General features: G+C 47.9%; 1 protein-coding gene across 3 annotated transcripts in view; it reads right to left on the bottom strand.

Annotated features, from left to right (window-relative positions):
- Positions 1 to 16,217, bottom strand: part of ZFHX3 (zinc finger homeobox 3) — a 238,902-nt gene that overhangs the window by 138,339 nt on the left and 84,346 nt on the right. For all 3 annotated transcript variants that reach the window (XR_006300156.1, XM_043599555.1, XM_043599556.1), the window contains exon 3: positions 14,245 to 14,741. Coding sequence is in view for 2 of the 3 variants with exons in the window: in XM_043599555.1 (XP_043455490.1) it covers positions 14,245 to 14,741 (497 nt within the window). In the remaining variant the exon portion in view is untranslated. The remainder of the gene's footprint in view (positions 1 to 14,244; positions 14,742 to 16,217) is intronic.

The following is a 16,217-nucleotide window of genomic DNA, read 5'->3' as shown; positions in this document are numbered from 1 at the left end:
TTCTAGGAGACAAATATATCAACAAGCAAGAAAAGTAGGTAGTAACTGTCAATGCGGACAAGTAAACTCGGATAAAGTGAAGACATGGTGACTTGAGAGTAGGTGGGCAGGGAAGGCCTCTCAGAGAACCAGACATTTAAAGAGAGCTGGTCAGGAAAGCACATTCTGGGCAGTGCAACAGCAGGTGCAAAGGCCCGGTGGCAGGCGCAAGCGTGGCATACTGCGTGTGGAGAAAGGAGGCCAGTGTGGCTGAAGTGTAGTGGGCAGAGGGAAGGGTGGTACAAGACGAAGTGGGCACGGTGCATGGAGTGCACATCGCAAAGGAGTTTGTAAGCCAGAGCAATGAGTTTGGCTTTTATTTTATGCGGGATGGAGGGCCGCTGTGGGGTCAGAGCAGAGGAGTGCTATGATCTGGTTTTCCTCTTCATAAAATCACTATGTGTACAGTGAGTTACAAGGGGCAAAAGTAGAAGCAGGGAGGGAACTGACACAGTGAGAAGCAACGGGGTGGGCGGTGTCTGAAGGCAGAGGCAATAGGACTTACTGATGGTTTGGCTACAGGGGAGTGAAAGAAAGAGTGGTCCACAAACGATTTCTGGCTTATTGGCCTGAGTTAATGGTAGACTGGCAGGGGCCCTTGCCAAAATGGGGGAGCCTAGAGGAGAAAGGTGTTGGGGGTCACAGTCATCAAGACTTCTCTCTAGACCATGCTTAGTCTGAGGAGTCGATTATCAGACATTCGAATGGAAATATCTTGTAGGGAGGTAGATAAAGGGAGAGCTCAGGGCTCGAGATCTAAATTCAAGTGTCACCAGAAGGTGACAGTTTAAAAGCAATGGATTAAACAAGGCACTCAGGAGGAGTCACATGTAGGAAAAAGGAGGGCACCTGGGCCAAGCCCTGGAAACCAGTATTTACATTCACTAAGAGAAAAGAAACCAGCAAGGAGGCCAAGAAGGGCCAGAGAAGGGCCTAGACGAACCATGAGCCTGGTGTCACACAAGCAAGAGGGAGGAGGAGGAAGAGAAAGCGTGGCAGAGGCTGCTGAACTGTCACATGGGGTTCAAACAGGGCCAACGGATGTGGCAACATGGGAGCCACTGGTGATGCGTCACAGCAGTGGTGAAATATGTCACTTCCAGATCCAGCAACTAGGAAGGGACACTGAATTCACTCATGGAGCAGGCATGATTGAGGGCAAGCGGTTGTTAGCAAAGAGACTCAGTCAACATGGCTTTGGGCAGGTACCACCACCCCCACAGGGAACCAGTCCACTTCTGTTAGCACAGAGTGCCGGCTTGAGCTCCACGGCCACCGGCGACACCCCACAGCCTCCCCCAGGCCCCCTGCATCCTTCCAACCTGTCTGTCCCTTTCCTAATGCTGTAGGGAGTGGGTATGAAAACACCATCTCCCTCCTGCTTCCTGACACCCCTCCCTCCACTCCCGAGAACGCTTGATGTGTCCCACAACACAGGAGTTGCTCAATTTTGCTGACAAAATCATGGTTGCTCTACACTCTTAACAAAACTGCACCTTTCAAGCACTCCTTTGCTACTTTCATTGCCAACGAACTCGATTTCAGGCAAGCAAGGCGGTGAAGGAAATCTGCACCCTCTCCTGGGGTCTACCTGTCTTGTCTCGTGCTGCCCGCCTGCGAGATCCCCACGATGGTAGAGGCAGCTCATGTGCGGAAGAGCCTTCAAAATCTGTTGGGGAAACGGACTACCTACCACATGACACAGAGACCAGCTTGGTACCAAATGGTGTGACATGCGCTCAGGGCAGAGATACCACCTGTGGCTGCAGTAGCAGGAGAGAGCTTTCTGGAAAAGCAGGGCCGTGTCACTAACGCATAAAGGCGGGGCAGGAAAGATACCAGTCCTTAAAGTCCAACAAATAACAAGACATCTTGCAATAGGCCAGGAGCCCATCTCAGCAATGCGTGGCGTGTACATCCACGTTACAAAGAAATGAGCACTTGCAATGACATCTGTTGGCTTAATTAGCTGTGTAATTAGTCTTCCCTCGGCGGAGCTGGGCTTTGTCACTGCTGAGACTTCTCCAGGTGAGATTTTATTCCAAATGCCACATTCCGAGAGGAATAAAGAACAGGCCAGGCAAAGAAGAAAAGCATGTGACGTGTTTGTGGGAAGCGGTGGGAAGGCAGAAGGAGCATCTGGGGAGCTTTTGGGGTCCTTTGGGTGCTAGAACGTCAGCGTGGAAAAGTCTGAATTTTGGATAAACTCAAAGCACCAAAGGCCCAGAGGGGCAAATTACCATGGCAGGATAATGGAGATGCACAGAGCGGGGCACGGGCACATTACTGGACAAAGTTCAGACTTCTTATCCCTGGACAAACTGTTTGGTCTTCCTATACGGGCGGCTGTGGCCATCACTACTAATGGGAACCCAGTTTGGGCAAAAATAATAATAACAACACCAACACCAACAACGGCCAGATCCTAATCTGAGAACTGGAAAGTGAACAAACACACAAGCAGATGCCTGCAGCTAATCACCCCTCACAGCACTTCCTAAACCACAGGTGGCTACAGTCATACTCACTGACTAAAATCTAGGACACTGAGGAAATGGCAGTCCTCGGGACCCAAGCCTCCTGACTTGGCTGAATGGAGGAGCCTAGGAATGTTCGCCCAGTTCCTTCTATCTTTAATCATTTTCAAAAACAAGAAATGTGGTAGCAGAAGGTAATACAGAAACATGAAGGCACAGCAGAGGTGAGAAGACGACACTGACCTTGGAGTTGTGGGGGGGGGGTATTCCAGAGCCGAGGGTGAGCGTTTGGGGTGGCCCTTTATATCCCCCACACATATGCACATAGTGCCCTAAATGTAGGAAAAACACGTGATGATGCTCAGAGAACCTTCCTGGCCCATGAGTCAATGGTTCATAAAGAGACTGAGACATGAAGCATTCAGCTCACATGAGTCCTAGTTTAAAAATTCTTTTTTTAATGTTTACTTATTTTTGAGAAAGAGAGACAGAGACAAAGTGAGCCGGGGGGGTCAGAAAGAAAGGGAGACACAGACTCCAAAGCAGGCTCCAGGCTCTGAGGTGTCAGCACAGAGCCCAACACAGGGCTCGAACTCACAGACTGTGAGATCATGACCTGAGCCAAAATCGGCTGCTTAACCAACTGAGCCACCCAGGCACCCCACATGAGCCCTAGTTTAAATCAGCAATAGGAGTTCTAAAGCTCGACAGGATCATTCCAGTAGGACAGTCTCTGCTGGAAATAAAATCAGAGCCTTTCCTAGATCTTCAGGAACACCAACAACTCATCTGCAGGACCTCTGTAGTGACATGAGCTCCCTCCACAGGCTTCAGAAGGGCTGAAGGGAACCAGGGGACAAACACAAAACCCCGACATTATCGTTCCCACTGTCCCAAAGACCCCTGTGGTGCATGTGCATAAAAGCCAAAGACGAACTAAGGGAAACCTCCGTGTGTGCATCACGGCCACGCCACCAACTACCAGCCTGGTGATGCCCGGGCTCCTCCAACAGTGAAGGGCGACAGAATCCTGTTAGAAAAGCCCTGAGGTCATTCGAGACTCCATCCTCCTCAGGTGTCAAAGAAGACAGACAGTACCAGGCTGTGGTGGGTTATGACATCTTTCCAGCTTTGGGGCTGGAAGAAGATATAAAGGAAAGAGAATACCTCGGAAAAAAGTTCCAGCCCCACAAAGATAGAACTTGTCTGCCCCAACTTTTTGGAAGAATAATCTTCTAATTCAGAACCACGCCCACTATCTGCTCGTCTCTCTGGACCACGTGAAGATTCTGAAGCAGGTAGCATGGACCACAAACAGAAGCCATCCCAGAGCATAGACACCGGGGGTGAACCACACTCTGGGCACGTGCTGCTCACAGAGGGTGCCCCACACAAAATGGGTTTTCACAAAACATGCTAAAGATTCATTAACCTGAATCTACACAAAATCCTACCAGAGTTCAGCACTAAATTGGCGTTCAATAAATGCTGACACAGAGGGAGAAATTCTCTTCCCATTTGTTTGTGCACTCTGGACAGGGGAATGCTGTCCTAAGTGCTGGCGTCTGAACCAGCAAGAGGAAAGCCCCTGAAAGTGACAGGTCCAGGGACGCCTCCCATCCCAGAACCCCCGGTGCCTGTGCCCAGTCTTCCGCCTCCTTCCGAGGGGCAGGGAAACAAAGACTACCTGGTCAGCTCAGGAGTGGTCACAAGACCCAACAATCCTCAAGAAGGAGCCTGTCACTGGAGAGGGCAAGACTCAACAGGCACAGCGAGTGGATGGGAAAGTCCTTCCGCAAATTCAACGCACAGACTGTCCTGGCAAACGAGACGATGAATAAAACTATTGACCTAAGAGACCAGATATGCTTTGGAGGCCCTCATTCTGGGTCTGAGAACCTGCCCTGCTAATTAACAGGCGGCAAACCAAACACTATCAGTAGATAAACATTTCTAACCTTCTAACTAGTTTGCCTTTTATAGGATGAGGACGTGGGCCCTAGAGAAAGTTCCCTGATTATTCTTGATGATTAGTCCAAGTTCAAATCTACTTGAGAAAATTCCTATTAGCATCCTATCCAAGGTAAGCACTTGGGGTCTTCTGTGTACAACAGCCCACGCTCAAGGGCCTTGAATTTCTATCACCTCCATAAAAAGATCAAGTGCAGAGGGAGGCCAGACCAACGTGAGCAATGACACTCGAAGCATCTGGCATAGCTGTGGGAGGCTTAGCTGGGCACTCTGACGTGTGTCTGGCCACGTGACATGAAAGCACTCCAGTAAAAGGAAATAATGAAAAAATTGTTGAAAAGCAAATTTTAACAAACAGCTCTGGAGAAAATTTCAGATTTCATTATAGGAAAAGCACTTTATTTAATGTAGAAAATGTGAAAATCTGATATGACAGTTTTCTATAAATAACAAAAATTGGAAATCATCATTAGAGGCATTTGTAATTTTCCTCTTTTGTTGGGAATGGCTTAAAAAAAAAAAGAGGTTTACCAACAAGGAAGCCACTTCTCTCTCTCTTTATGCTCTGGTTGAGCCTGTTGGCAGAACACCCTAAGAGAATTTTTTTCTCCATCCAGAGGTAGGGTTGCCAGATAAAAGACAGGATGCCCAGTTAAATGTCCAGGGGAGCCTGGGTGGCTCAGTCAGTTAAGCATCCAGCTTCAGCTCATGTCATGATCTCCTGGTTCATGACTTCAAGCCCCACATCAGGCTCCACACTGACAGTGTGGGACCAGCTTGGGATTCATTCATATTCATTCATTCATTCATCATCCCCCCCCCCCAAAATAAACATATAAAAAATGTGAATTTCAGGTAAGTATATGTAATTATATTTTATGGGACATACTTATGCTAAAACATTATTTGCTATTTGAAATTTACATGTAACTGGCGATTCCACATTTTTATTTGCTAAATTTGGTGACTACGTGGAGGCTTCCATTGTGGTTGCTTCAGTGCTCCCCAGGGTCACCACCCTAATGTCCCCCTGGTTGCAATAACCTCCACCACTTCTGTGAGCAACACATTTTCTGTCCGTTTTTACCTTTCACTCTATATACTGGTTACTTTCTAAAAAAAACAGCTGGTAACCTAATTTAACTAAATATTAAAGTATGAAATGACTCAAGCATTTTTCAGATTAACAGTCTTTCCCACCCTACACTCACATGACATCTGTAGTTTCAAGTTATGTAGAGAACAGAATAAAGACCACGGTTCAGGCATATTATGTAATTACTTAAAAACTCTTGCCTGCTCCTGACAGTGTTCCTGACAATGCTTAATTGTTCCTTTACAATTTCCCTTTCAAAACAAAACAAACCACACCAAAACAAAACCAGAAACACCTGTTGGGACTAACCGTATTCAAATTTGCCCTTTTAGACCAGGTCTGCAGCAAGTTGAAGGGACTAGAAACGGGGTTCGCACCTTTGTCCCATTCTCTGGCGCTGAGTTCCTGCCAGACTGGGTTTACCTATAGAACAATCGTACTGCATGGAATTGTGCTGGAATGTGGAGGCAATGGAATCTTTGCGGCAAAATCCTCCTCAGGGTTACAGAGCACCCCTAGGACACCAGATGGCATTCGCAGAAAGCATTCCCCAAGTGTGACTTCTTCCTCTAAGTGGCTGCAGGGGGCTGATGGTTTGAGATTTTCCTCTCATAGGATCTAGGGCTTTTGTCTTGAGGACTGAGGGCGGGTGGAGGCTTTCAAATATTTTGACAAAGTGGTAGTTACTAGATGATCTGAAATTAGACCTCCCTGCCCCTCCGGCTGAGCCAGCAAACCAGCACACCTTACACCTTTGGAATCCAAAAGGAGACTTATCACCACCAGTTGAGAATGGTTTATACTAGAAACATGTGGACAGAGCCACACTGTCTCCTTGTTATCTGAATAAGAACTTCAGAAAGGGGAACTTCTAGAAGTTTCAGTATTTGTTCTCTGTCTTTTTTTTTTTTTTTTTTTTAAGACAACTGGTGAGACCCAGTCTCCATTAAGGAACAAAAAGAAACTCAGCTCCTCTCCCAAACCCTCGTCTCTCCCGGAGGCTCCTTCAACCTAGTGAATTTGACAAAGGTAATTAAACCAAGAAATTTCACACTGGGGAAAATGCGAGAGAGACAGGAAAAGGTCGGAGGAAGAAACTTCATTCACAGGACTTTCCATGCCTTGAAAAGAGAACTGTCTCTCTCTGTTCCCTCTTCTCCTTCCACAATGCTTTCGACAAACACTACTCTGTAAATATGTTCCGACTGTAAGATTTAGAGAAATAGGGACGATAAAAACGGCCTTTCACATCAGCTAGGACAGGACGGTGATTGAAAAAACTGTTGGACGATCAACCGTCCACTTTGAAAGAAAATACAGTCCTAAATCACAATACAGAAAAACAGAGTCCTCCAATGCCCCACACACAAAATACTTTCCTTACAGATTAAAAACTTAAATGGAAGGAAAAAGTATTGAAGAAAATATTGGTTAAGTAGTGCCAACCCGTTTGGGTTTGAACACTCACTCCAGCAACACTCGCTAACTTTGACCCTTGTAACCTCCCTCTGGCTTGCTTTCCCCGCTTGAAAACAGGCTAATCCATAGACGATTAAATCAATTAATGTATGGAAAGCTACTATGACAGTACCCAGCTTGTAATAAACGTTGTGTAGGTGTTATTACTTTTATAATTTCATAATACGTCAAAGAGAAAGCCTCCCTGGGAAAAGAGAAAAGCTAGAAACGTAAAGGAAAAGATGCACAGACTGGACATCATGCAAATGAAAATTTCCTACATGTTAAAATGCAAAGAGACTCAGTCAACATGGCCTTGGGTAGGTACCACCACCCCCACAGGGCACCAGTCCACTTCTGTTAGCACAGAGTGCCGGCTTGAGCTCCACGGCCACCGGCGACACCCCACATCTGTACCATAAACTAAGGTACAGATGGACAAAGGACCAGGAGAAACTACTACAACATCCACAGCACAATCAGGACGTCAGTCCTGATAAACCAGGAGCTCTTCCCGATCAATCAGGAAAAGGAACGAACCAAGACAATCAAAGGGCAAAGGCTGTGAACAGGAAATCTGCCAAAGAAATACAAACGGCCAATAAACACATGAAAGAATGTTCACCCTCTGTAATAATTAGAGAGACCCAGGCTGTAACAACTTTGCCAATCTGAGGAAAACAGAATATCATGGCGGTCACTGCAGGGCCATCTGAGCATTACCCAACAGGGAGGGGTTAAAACTGGCACCTTCTGTCCGAAGAGGCAGGAAAAAGTATCTGTTGGCATTAATCACATCCTGGAATCCAGCAATCCCACTCCCGGGGACAGCACAAGCGTAGAGACATAGATGCACACACCTGTTCCCTACCTCACTGTCTCTAATACCGAACCATGGCAGACAACCTGTCTGTACATCAGTAAGACTCTAATAAATAAACATTAAAAAAATTTTTTTAATTATTAAAAAACACTTAAAGACATTAGAAGATAATATACAGGTACGATACTGTACACACGCCCATTCCAATTTTGTAGAATGCCTGTTATACACAAAAGGAAGGAAATATAAATACACTTGCACAGGAGGATTAGGTTGATAGTTATTTTCACTTGTACTTTCCTGAATTTTTCAAATTTTCCACAGTGAACATAGATTACTCATATTAATTATTTTACCATAAAAATAAGGAATCTACATTTTATCAGTAGCTTACACTTGAGACAAGCATGGAATGCTAGTCTAGTAAGAAATAATTCAGAATAATATTCTAAAAGGGTCTTATCAGCTCTTTACCATGCACAGAAAAAGATTTAAAAAGGGAAAAATAAAGACAAAACAAAAATATTAATATCATTTGAAAGAAAAGAAAGTGCTACAGTGAGTGTTATGGTTGTTCAATGGTAGCATAGTTAGTACTGGACTTTTTAAAGCCAGCCACATCTAATAAGATCTCAGTTTTGTTAAGGCAAAAGGCAAAAGAGAACACTGACCTTACCTTATTGACATGAGGGTGTGTATAATACTATAACCACAGGGATCCAGGCAAAGTTTGTGCATAAAGCCAGCCAATCAGCTGAATGAATGTGTTGAACGAAATAACACTCATGGTGGGGGGGGGGGGGATTCAGATCAAGGTGGGTGAGACGGTTCTGACCGGAAGTGAGGGCAAGGACCCTGTGCAGAGAGATGTCTACCATTCACAATGCACACACTGGCAACATACTTGCCATGTATGTTCCTCCATCATACACCGCCCACAGTTACTACGGCAGTAAAGGATTAACTATGTCATGGCATAAACACTCCCTCCTAAGAAGATGTGGCCTTTCAATCTTCCTAGAGTCTCCTTTAAATTACTCGTGGTCACAAATTTCACCAGAGCCAACCCCGGCTCTGCAGGAATGACCACGGGGCCCACAGTTAGTCTCCCAGCCCTGCTCCAGGAGGCCCACATCTGTGAACCCAACAATCAAGTGAGGGAAATGAACTTCAAATGCCCTGCTGCTCTAGGAGACAGAGGGCATGGAGAACTAAATGGGCTAAAATTTACCATAACATCTGGCTTTTCACACCTTCTGAATCAAACATTCCCCTCCTTTCATTTTTGCATGAAGGCACCAAGGTATGGAAAGAAGAAGGCAAAAGAATGCCCTTAACAACAACAACAAAAAAAGTCAACCTAATGAGAAAACAAGGTTTGAGGACACTAGTTCCAGAATGACGATGTAAACCAGATGACCCTAGACCAAGTGCTTCAAACATGGTAGCCGCACCAGGGAAGAGAGGACAGGGAGGGAGGCAGAGCTCACCAGAGGATCCACGCTATCTGCTTTCCAAGCAAGACAAAGGCTACCAGTCTTTGAAGCATGAAGCATGAAGCATGCAGCTGTCTTCCTAAGACAGTCTGTCCCCGAAGTGTACCCATAAAGGAGCACGAAGAATGCAGACTGAAGAGGAAATCTTTGTCGGATTTGTTCTACGTCTTCTGATTTGCCCGACCACCCTGTGATGAATTTATGGCCCTGCTGGGAGAGAGCCCCAGTGAGTTTATGAATCTGGGGAAGAACTGAGAAGGTGGATTCTCAGAGTCTGACAGAGGGTTTCCTACTTCCTCCCACCACATAGAATCCCAATAGGGTGGCAAGTGTTAAAGTCCACTATGTGGAGAATGTGGGTGTGTGTTTTCAGTCAACTGGTGCCATACTTCACCTCTACTTTAAGCCAAGTAGAGCTGGTGTTTCACCGTCTGCCCCGTTGGCCCAAAGTAGCTCACATGGGGCCCAGACCCAACTCCATGGGAGATGACTTCCTCTGTGTATAATTTAAGGTTAATATGAAACCATCAGGCTTGGTCTAATCAAAGGCACCTCAGCTGGGAACTCTGAGTAATAGAGTTACTATTGGGGGGGGGGTGGCAGGGGGGGGCGGTTCTTAATCCAGCTGCTAAAATTGATGGATTTCCAGTCCAATGACTCTCAGGTGAAGAAAAGTATCAAAAGAAAAAGCAGATCCTAACAGCTGACAAGTGTACACTGATCTCTATCTGTCCTCTCTGCACTCTCCTCCCTCGAGCAGAAGATGCCACAAATTTTAGGGAGCTCACTATGGATGCCACATAGCAGGGAAGTCCAGGTAAACACGTAAGGGCCCACACTAGCTGTGAATGCACACACGGCGGACTCAGGACCTATGCTAGCTTGGAGACGAGCAGAGGGCAGGCATCTGTCAGTACCTGCCACTCCCTTGTTTAAGGTAAGCAAAGGCACCCTGCATCTCTACAGCTCTACAGGTGGAAGGAGTGGGGGAGTGGCCAGGTCCCCAAAGACAAGAGTGATCCATTTATGAGGGAAAGCAGAAAGGGGCGGAATTCAAGTTCTGGAGCTCCAGCCCCAATGAGAGACAAGTACCCTTCCCACCCACAACACGCTTCCATTCTGGCTCAGATGAATCACTACAGACAGAAACCAAGGACCCAGCCTCTAAGCTGGACTGGGGCTGCTGGCCCTTCCCGACTGGGTGGATCAACCACAGTGCCCCATCACGGCAGGTGTGAGCATATGGGCAGAGGACCTCTAGGGGCTAGACCAGAGCCCACAACTCTTTAAGACACACACACACACACAAAAAAAACCACTGAAGGAATTCAGCCCTAAGTGTTTCACTAAGTGACCTGGAGGCCCAGAGAAAGGGAAGAGCCTTATCTGATGCCCGAGGCTCTCCAGCCCACCCCCCACCCAAAACTCCCCTCCACTCCTAGGAGGTAGGGAGGAAGAATTCACCGAACATTAATCTCCATTGAAAGACTGCTCTCACACAATCACAACTTGACAATTCCATGCAAGCAAGGGTGATAATATCAGCAGGGTTTTTTGTTTGTTTCTGCCCTTCTCTAGGTAGGTGGGGTTGGGGTAGTGGATTAACGAAACCCTCTCTCAGTCCAGATTGGAAATTCTCTCACGCTTTCAGACAGCTCAGTGTTAATACAGCAACGTATGTCCCAGCACTTATGACACCAAGAGAAGGGACCCTGGACCGGTGTGAGGTCAAACGACAAACCAGAAAGCTACGCCTCTGCTTGCATCTCCTGAGATGGCTGTTCTAGCTCCTCCAACATGAAAAAGGAAGAGGAGGGAATAAAGACCTCAGTTGAAAGAGAGGGTTGAGAGACCCATTAGGAAGTCCAGTACACCATGGCTGCTCGAGCAGGTGCAGCACAAAGCAAGTTGGGACTTTCCCTGACCAAATGATGTCTAATTTGCCAAGGCACCGGGATGGAGCAGGGTGGGGGCCAGGACAGGTTGGGGGGCAGGGTGGGAAGTGAGGATGGGGTGAGTAAAGAGGGCTGTGTGTGAGAAGCCTGGTGCCCTCCCCAGGTCAGCAGCATCTGGAGCTGTTTCTCTAGCGGACAGTAAAGAACTCGATTACATCCAGTTAACTGTGCTCTAAACTGATTATGCATGTGCTGGGCTAATGGATTACATTAGCAAGAGGAAAAATCACATGCAATCAATCTCCATTTACTACAGGCCACACCAGGGCCTAGAGAAAAACTGACTCTCAACCACCTCCAGGCCCCACCCCAAATCTATGGACTCGTGACACCCTACGACAGTGAGCCCCCTCAGCGGCAAAGCAAGTCTGTCTTAATCACACCGCAGGACAGAAAGGCTTGGCGCACGCATTGGAAGAAGCCCATCTCCGTGTCACTCAGGGGTGGGTGAGAGAGCTCCCCGCCCCCACAGCAGAGCCACAGCAAGCAGAGGGACATTCATTACCCAAGGACTAATGAGACCAGACTCATGACCTACGGCTCCTGACACACAGAATTCTGCTCTGAATGTGGGGAACGTTCACCCTCGGGGTTGTGTCGGCCAAGTGCACTGTTTGGAGACTTCTTTAGACACTGGTTCCCCAGTTCTATCCCACACCCCAACATCTGTGGCCCACCTGCACTGCCTTTTTTGACGAGGAGTCTTCTCCATCTTTTAAATTCAAAAGAGAGACAGAGAGAGAGAAAATAAGGCCAAGGAGGATGAGTGTCCACAGTTCAGCAAAACACAAACGGAAACACACAAATGGCTCCCTTACATCCATCCAGGAAACTACCTCAACCTGACTTGCTAAGTGTGATGTGTGAAGGTGTCCTGGGGACCAAAAAAAGGTATAATCTCAGAGAATCCTCCGGGCTCCAGGCCCCTCAGAAGCAAAGTCAAGGGCGTGATATACTCTTACTGGAGAATGTAGTGTGGAAAGTTCATCACCGCCATGTAGGTTTTATAATGAATCTAAAGGGCCTTTCTCCCCTCAGATGCAAGAGAACAGTTGCTTGCCAACTCTAAACAGCCTTCGTCAAAGTGGTAGACAGTCTTCCATGACCATGGGGAGCGCTCCGAACTAATTTTTCTCAGTCGGGTCCTTTGGAAATAGTTTTCCTATGGGTTTCCCATCAGGTTTTCTTGACCACAATCAGTACCGCGCTACGGCCACGGGAGACCTCTAACTTAAAGTGACTGCCAGGAGCCTCTTCTGTTAATGGTGACACAAAACTAAGCCATCCAGTGAGGTTCTTGCTGACTTATAACACAAGGGGGTCAGCTGCTTGGCGTCCAGACCTTCCCCACTGCACCACGCCAGCCCGTCTGTGCCGGAGTCGGCAGGCGATTCTAGAACCCTCTATTTCTACTGCCTCACTTCTGCTTTCTCTTCCTTTCCCTAAAATGGTTTCTCATCCACTCTACCCAGGACTCTCGCCAAGCTGAAAACGAGCAATTGTAAAATGAATTACAGTTATCAATCTCGACAGAGACTGACATGGGGAAAGGACCTGAGGTCTTCCTTATTTGAAGTCTCCCTTTAAAATCACCAGGAGTAGAAAGGGGATTAAAACTAGCTCAGGGTCAAAAGAAGCGCCCCCTGGCCCCGAAGAAGATGTGGGAAATGGCATGAAAGGAAAGAGGGGAGGTGGATAACAAAAGGGAGGAAAATGCAAAGAGAGAGTGAGGGTGTGGAAGGTATGTGGGAGGAGGCTGGGCAGATTTATGGCGATTTGTACCTGATTGTTCATACTAAAGCCATTATGGGATGATTAGAGAAAAAGGTGAGGCTTTAAGTCCAGTGAAAATCAATAGAAACGTCTGGAGCAATTCTGCCTCGCAAGTGAAAGGACTATTTACAGTATCTGAGCACCTCCTCCTCACCGTTACCATTACCGTCTATGGATTGAGAGAAAGACTGGAGGGGGTGGGAGGAAGGAAGGGGAGGGAGGGAGGGAGGGAAGAATGGAGGGAGGGAGAAAGGAAGGAAGGAAGGGAAGAAGGGAGGGAGGGAGGGAGGGAGGGAGGAAGGAAAGAAAGGAGGGAGTGAAGGAGAGGAGGGGCCAGGAGGGGAGAGGAGGGGAAGGGAGGGGAAGGGAGGGGAGGGGAGGGGAGACAGAGGGAGAGGAAGAGGATGGAAGAAGCCCAGGGGGAAAAAGGGGAAATGCAAACAGGAGATAGAAAAAGGGGCACAGAACAAAAAGAACAGAGGAGCCCCCTTAACTGATCCCAATTTTCCCAATAGCACGTGCCACCTTCTAGTCAACTATGCACTGTATTTATCACCCACCTCCCTGCAAAAGAATGGAAGCGCCATGAGGGCAGGAATTTTTTTTGTCTGTTTTGTGCATGGAGGTGGGCATGTGTCCAGAACAGCACCTGCTATACAGTAGGTGCTCAATGCGTACCTAATGAATGGATGAATGAACGAATGGATGAAGGAATGAACCAAGGCACAAACGAACTAAGTCCTCCAGAGGCATTTAGGAGAGAAGAGATTAAGGGGCACGGGGTGGGGACGAGATGGAAAGGGAGAACATGAAGCATGTATGAGAAAGGGACAACACAGGAGCACGAGGGTACACAAAAGCCACAACTAACAACTCAAGGGGAAAAAAGCCAACTGTAAAGACACTGTCGATGGGGAAGTATCGGGCTGCTGTCAACGGAACCCGCCCTCCGAAACGGGCACCTCTCAAAAACAACCTTCAGGTGGCAGAAACTGCCACAGCACTGCAGCTTCACCAGGAAGCGGATGCCAACTCCCCTCCCGACACCAGGTTACCATCCAGCCACCAGCCCCGCCGCGACACAGCCCGTCCCCTGTCCCCGGCACCCAGCACCCAGGGATCCGAGGCATGCCTTCCAGAAGCAGCCGGGGCTCACCTTGTACAGCTTCAGGCTGGCCTCGTGTCTGGAGTTGACCGTGTGCAGCCGCAGCTTCTCCAGGCTGTTGGTGTAGTAGTCACACGCATTGCACTTGAGGTGGACAGGGTTGCCGATGGCCACACACTTGAGCCGCCACTCATTGGCTTTGCCACCCTCCTTGATGTGGGCCACCAGCTGGTACTTCTGCACATGCTTGTCGGTCTTACAGTGCAGCTGGAAGTTGGCCTTGAGCTGGGTGTTGTAGCGGCAGAGTTTGCACTGGTACGAGTCCCCCATCACGGCCTTCCACTCGTCCTCCGGGAGGCTGCGCTCCACATTCATGTGCAGCCCCAGCATGTCCAGGTTGTCCGTGGTGAACTTGTTGCACACGGCACACTGGAAGAGCTTCAGAGACGGGTCGTTGGTCTGGATGAAACTCTCGCCCAGGTTCATCAGCTCCTCCGACACCAGTTGCCCGCCCCCGAGGCGCATGTCTAGGGGGATCTCACCGCCCACTGTGGGGAAGGAGAGGGGAAGAGAATCAGCGGCCGGGCTCACAGATGCAGCTGAGGCACCCCCCAGCCTCCCTGACCCTCAGCCTAGGTTCCAGGAGAAAAAAGATCCCATTTCAAGTGTTGCAAGGTGCTACGACCTGGAAACACCACCACCCCCCCCACAAAAAATCAACTTTATGCGTAATTATGTGTTCAGATCTTTTCCTGTGGACTTTCTGAAATTTGTAAAAGGTTTCATGTTTTTTGCCCCACTTTGGAAAAGAATACCTAGAAGCACAGTCTCTTGAATATTTCAGTTCGGCCCCTCACTCTAATCCAAGAAAAGACGGGAATAAGCATCATTCACTAGACATAACAGAATCTGAAACTCCAGACCCCTCAAAGTTGGAAATGAGTTACAGCTGTAATCTAAGATATGAAGCCTTCAAGGTAAATGAGAATCGGGCCCAGAATTTATCTAAAGCAGCACTGCCCAACAGGACTTTCTACAATGATGGAAACATGTTGTACCTGCACGGTCTGGTGTGCTAGTCACTAACCACGTGTGGCTGGTGAACACTTAAAATACGGCAAAGTTGCAGCCAAGCGACTGAATTTTTTATTGTATTTCTTTTTAATTCATTTAATTTAGATAGCCACATGTGGCTAGTGGCTCCCACAGTGGAGAGCGCAGCTCTAAATCTGAGATTTAGGGGACGGTCTCCCTATTCCTCATCACGCCCCGCGGGTCAATAGTCTACCTGCCTGTTAACGGTGCCAGCTCCTCCCACATGTCCCCAAGAATATAATCACTCCCCTTTTCTGAGCCCCCACGGTGCATGAAATGTTAGGTCTGCTATGGGCCATGTCACATTCTCCTTTGTCATCAACCACATGCAGAGCCACATGCTGCCCGGTGTCCCCATCAGGGTACAGCCTCTTTAGGGCAGGGGTCCAGGCTTCTCCTGGCTGAACCTCTAGAGACCGCCCAGCCCCCTACAAAGATGCTGTGCAGGACAAGGCTAAAGGGGAACCAGAATGTTACACGTTCAGGAAGTGGATCCAGATGGGCAGTGAAACGCAAAGGTCAGCTCAGAGTCCCCCCAAAAGGGTCTGAGAAAGCTCTTCTCTGCCCTTCTCGCCCTGGTTGTTTTTCAGCTCTACAGTGCCCTGCACAAACTGGGGATGGGCTCTCACTCACCAGTGGTAAATTAATACTGCAAGCTCTTACTTATACCACAAAATAGGCTTGGAAACAGCAGCCTTCTCTCCATTACCTAGCAGCATAAAGTCCAGCAGAACGCTGAGCACTGGCTTCTATTTCTTGCCTCTCCCCCCAAACGCACGCACACTTGAGCTATTATGTCTGCCCCTGCCCCTCCCCAACTGATACTCAGACTTGACCTTTTACATGTGGTTGGCCTGAGGTTTTGTTTTATTTTGTTTTGTTTTAATGACTGATTACAATCCAAGTTAGCGGCTAATCAAATAAAAGAT

Source organism: Prionailurus bengalensis, chromosome E2, assembly GCF_016509475.1.
Source record: "Prionailurus bengalensis isolate Pbe53 chromosome E2, Fcat_Pben_1.1_paternal_pri, whole genome shotgun sequence".
In the NCBI taxonomy this organism is placed as follows: domain Eukaryota; kingdom Metazoa; phylum Chordata; class Mammalia; order Carnivora; family Felidae; genus Prionailurus; species Prionailurus bengalensis.
Note: the sequence above shows the minus strand (reverse complement) of the source record. Positions and strands in the feature narration are given on the sequence as shown.